Genomic DNA, 4198 nt, shown 5'->3' with positions numbered 1-4198 from the left:
CTGGGAAGGTCAGAGTTCATATCTTGTAAAATTAGTTCCTAGGATTCTTACACAAACATGCTGTTTACCTACAAGATTCATTATTAGTCAGAGTCTGCATTTACAGGAACAATGTGGAAAGAATAGGGAGGTGAGTTGTAATTTCCACTGTGACATGAGTGCTGAGATGCTTCCTTCTCCTTCAAGGCATTTGCACCCTTTTAAAAAGTCAAATTGGCCCTGGACGGTTTGGCTCAGTGGATAGGGCGTCAGCATGTGAACTGAAGAGTACCAGATTGGATTCCAGTCAAGGGCACATACCCAGGTTGTGAGCTTGATTCCCAGTGAGGGACTTGCAGGTTGTGGCCGACCCATGATTCTCTCATCATGGATGTTTCTAACTCTCTCTCTCTCTCTTCCTCTCTGAAATCAATAAAAAATATATTTGAAAAAAAAGGCCGATGCTCTATCCACTGAGTCAAACATGCTCGGGCGCTATGTCGTCTTTAAATGACTACCCACCTGGTATGTTAAACCAAAAAAAATAATAAACTATTTTAAAACAATGCGCATTTAATCTGAATGCCACACTTGCTTAATATTTTTAAAATGGTTTTATTGTCTCAGAGAGGAAGGAAAAGGAGAGGGAGAGAAATATCCAGGGTGAGAGAGAATCACGGATGGGCCGTCACCCAACGCCGCCAACTGGGGATCGAACCCGCAACCTGGGCATGTGCCCTTGAAGGGGAATCGAACCATGACCTTCTGGTTGATAGGTCCACACTCTGCCACTGAACCACTCCGGCTGGGCCCGAAGTGCAATATTTTGAATATGAGAAACACACCTTAGAAACACAACCCTCACGCTCCACAGTCCTCAGGCTTAAAGGTCTCAATGTGCATTTGCAAACACTTTCTTGCAAGAGGAGAATTTAATCAGCACTCAGTGATCACTTTAATGCCGCCATGGATGACATGAAATTGATTTTTGGGGCTCATCCTGGGACCTCCTCCCGCCACCTGTCTTAGGTGCGATGCTAGATAAATTTTATAATCGCTGGGCTTTGTTTGGGGATGTTATTGCTAAACACAATAAAAACCCAAATGCATCCAGAGCTAGACACTAAAGCCACACATAGAGCCTGTTCAAGCCTTCAGCTGACTAGCCCTGGCATCCCTCGTAATTCCTCAAAGGAAAGAGATGATCAGCATAAAACACCCCTATCCCCCAAACATTCCTTCTTTTTTTGGAGAGGGTCGTATTGGATGACAAAGCTCAGGAGATCAAACAATGAGAACGCTGGTCATTCAAATGAAAACTATTTCCAGTGATGTCTTCGAAACTTGCCTACCGGGGCTGGGCTAATATTTACACACTGAAGGTCTTTTTCTTTGTCTTTCTCTGTTTTATATATTTTTACTAGAGGCCCGATGCACGAATTCGTGCACCAGTGTGGTGCCTCAGGCTGGCCTGCGGGGATCCGCCGAAAGTGGCTCTCTGACATCCCCCGCGGGTTCCCAGACTACGAGAGGGCACAGGCCAGGCCAAAAGACCCCACCGGTGCCCCATTAGGTGTGGGGAGGGACTCGGGAGGTTGGCCAGTTGGGGAGGGACCATGGGAGGGCTCCAGGGTGTGTCCAGCCTGTCTCACTCAGTCCCCATCAGCCAGACCCCAGCAACAATCTGACCTACCAATCTGAATGTCTTGTCCCTGGTGGTCAATGCATTTCATAGTGAGCAGTTGAGCAACCTTAGTATATCCTTTGCATATTATGTTTGATTGGTTGAACAGATGACCAATCGACTGGATACTTAGCATATTAGGCTTTTATTATATAGGATTGCTTTCATACAGGAAAGGAGCGAGAAACATCAATGATGAGAGTGAATCATACATCGGGTGCCTCCTAAACACCCCCTACTGGGGATTGAGCCCACAACCAGAGCATGTGCTCTTGACCAGAATCAAACCTGGGACCTTCCAGAGTCCACAGTCCAACCCTCTATCCACTGAACCAAACAAGCTAGGGCTCATTGGTTAATTCTTGTCTGTGCCCAGACCAGGAAATGAACTGTGACCTCCGGGTTCATAACTCGTCCGTCAACCACTGATAAACACCAGCTTGGGTCAAAATGCTTTTATTGATTTGAGAGAGAGGGAGAGAGTCAGAGACATATAGGGAGACAAAGAGACAGAGAGAGAGAGAAAGGAGGAGGAGGAGGAGAAGAAGGAGAAGAAGTAGAAGAAGAAGAAGGAGAAGAAGAAGAAGAAGGAGAAGAAGAAGAAGAAGAAGAAGAAGAAGAAGAAGAAGAAGAAGAAGAAGAAGAACTAGAACAAGAAGAACAACAACAAGAAGAATAAGAATGAGAAGAGAGAGAGAGAGAGAGAGACATCAATGTGCCCTTGCACTTGAGCGTGGCAGATAGAACAATAGAGCTTAGTAAAAAGGTTAACAGAACTATACATGTCCCACAAGCAGGCCAGCAGGACTGGGGCTCAGGTTGACAAGAGCCAGGGACCTCATCACATGTCCTATGAGTCTTCCATCCGCTCAAGGATCATTTCCTCCAATCCATCCACCTTTACGTGGCGCACGATGCGCCAGAACCTGTGCATGTTGTCCACGTACTGGCTACCAGATTGGAGCGTCCACATCAAAGGCATGGTGAACGAGGTCAGCGTGCTTGGGGTGAGTGCAATATCCTCAATGGGGATGTCTACCTGGTGCAACAGGACTTTCAGGACATCTTCTGTCTCCATGATGAGGTGCAACCATGTGCGATTGTTTTCGTCCTCATACCCTGAGGTCCTACGCCTCAGGAGGATGGGGTGGGAGGTGAGGTGCACCTTTGAAGGGAGCTGGGCCATGACCCCTGCGTGGTCCAAGGAGCAACAGCCACAGCTTCTCAGAGCCTCTCGCTACTTCGTTCCTGGTATCGAAAGACAGGGGATTCGGTCTCCAAATGCATTTGACCTCGACTTTTATCTTTATGGTTTTTACCGTTGTGTTTGCGGTTGCTCTTGGTTTATTTTGCAAATTTATAAATCTGAACTTTTCTTTCTTTTTAGCTTTAGATTTCTATTCTAGAACAAACTGTACAAAACGTACTTAAGGAAAAATATGACTCTCTGCAGGTAACATGGTCCTATAGAATTTTAAAAACATTTTTAAAATGACAGTTAGCTTAGAAGATTAGGTCCCTGTCAGGGTACACCCCAATGATTAGACATTATATAATGGACCAACAAATCATGCAATTAATCTCAAACCCATCTGACACTGTACACAGTTATTATAATATAACTAGAGGCTCAGTGCACAAAATTCATGCACTTGAGGGGGGTCCCTTAGTCAGTGCTTCAGCCTCTTCCAGTTTGGGACCCCTTGGGGGATGTCCAACTGATGGCTTAGGCCCGTTTTATTGCTGCCGTGGAGGCTCCCACTCCCCCCCTGTGCTCATCAGTTGTGAGCCTGGCTTTTGGCTGAGTGGTGCTCCCCCTTTGGGAGCGAACTGACCACCGGTGGACAGCTTTTGCCATCAGCATCTGCCCCAGGTAATCAGTGCGTGTCATAGGGACCAGTCTTTCTGCTGTTTGGTCCATTTGCATATTAGCCATTTATTATATTGATTGACTCAATGCTCTACTTTACTGTGCTATGACTATTCTTTCATTTTTTTCATATAGTTTTACAGATTTCAGAGAGGAAGGGAGAGGGAGAGAGAGAGAGAAAGATCAATGATAACAGAAAATCACGGATTGTTTGCCTGCTGCATGCCCCTTACTGGGGATCAAGACTTTAACCCGGGATTGTGCCTTGACTGGGAATCGAATCGACATCTCCTGGTTCCTAGGTTTAAGCTAAACAACTGAGCCATGCCAGATGGGCTCTTTTCTTTCCTTTCCTTTTCTTTTTTTTTTTTATGAAAACTTTGTAGTTGGTTCAACTTTTCTTTTTGTCCTGAAAACACCATCTTCTTTCTGATCATCTCAGAGGGAACTCACAAACCATAGAATAAGCCACCTCATGCAAATATTATGCAAATAATATGGTTTACCTTTAACAGCTGGCAGAGGAACAAAGGTAATGTCAGCGTCCAGGTGGGCTTCTTAAAAGCGGTCTTACTTCTCAGGTGCTGGAGAGAGAGGCAAGACCAAAATATTCAGGGACAGACAGATACCTGCGATAGCTGATCAGGCAAACCGGAATTAAGAGT

General features: G+C 45.5%; 1 protein-coding gene across 1 annotated transcript; it reads right to left on the bottom strand.

Annotated features, from left to right (window-relative positions):
* Nucleotides 1-2513: 2513 nt before the first annotated feature.
* Nucleotides 2514-2849, bottom strand: LOC106695998 (protein p13 MTCP-1-like). The gene has a single exon (XM_014451029.1). The coding sequence runs from the start codon at nucleotides 2847-2849 to the stop codon at nucleotides 2514-2516; it is 336 nt and encodes a 111-aa protein (XP_014306515.1).
* Between the last annotated feature and the right edge of the window lie 1349 nt (nucleotides 2850-4198).

This window comes from Myotis lucifugus, unplaced genomic scaffold, assembly GCF_000147115.1.
Source record: "Myotis lucifugus unplaced genomic scaffold, Myoluc2.0 scaffold_6505, whole genome shotgun sequence".
Lineage (NCBI taxonomy): Eukaryota > Metazoa > Chordata > Mammalia > Chiroptera > Vespertilionidae > Myotis > Myotis lucifugus.
Note: the sequence above shows the minus strand (reverse complement) of the source record. Positions and strands in the feature narration are given on the sequence as shown.

Coding starts and splice junctions, on each gene's coding strand:
- LOC106695998 (XM_014451029.1), bottom strand. CDS start 2,849: ATGGCCCAGCTCCCTTCAAAGGTGCACCTCACCTCCCACCCCATCCTC.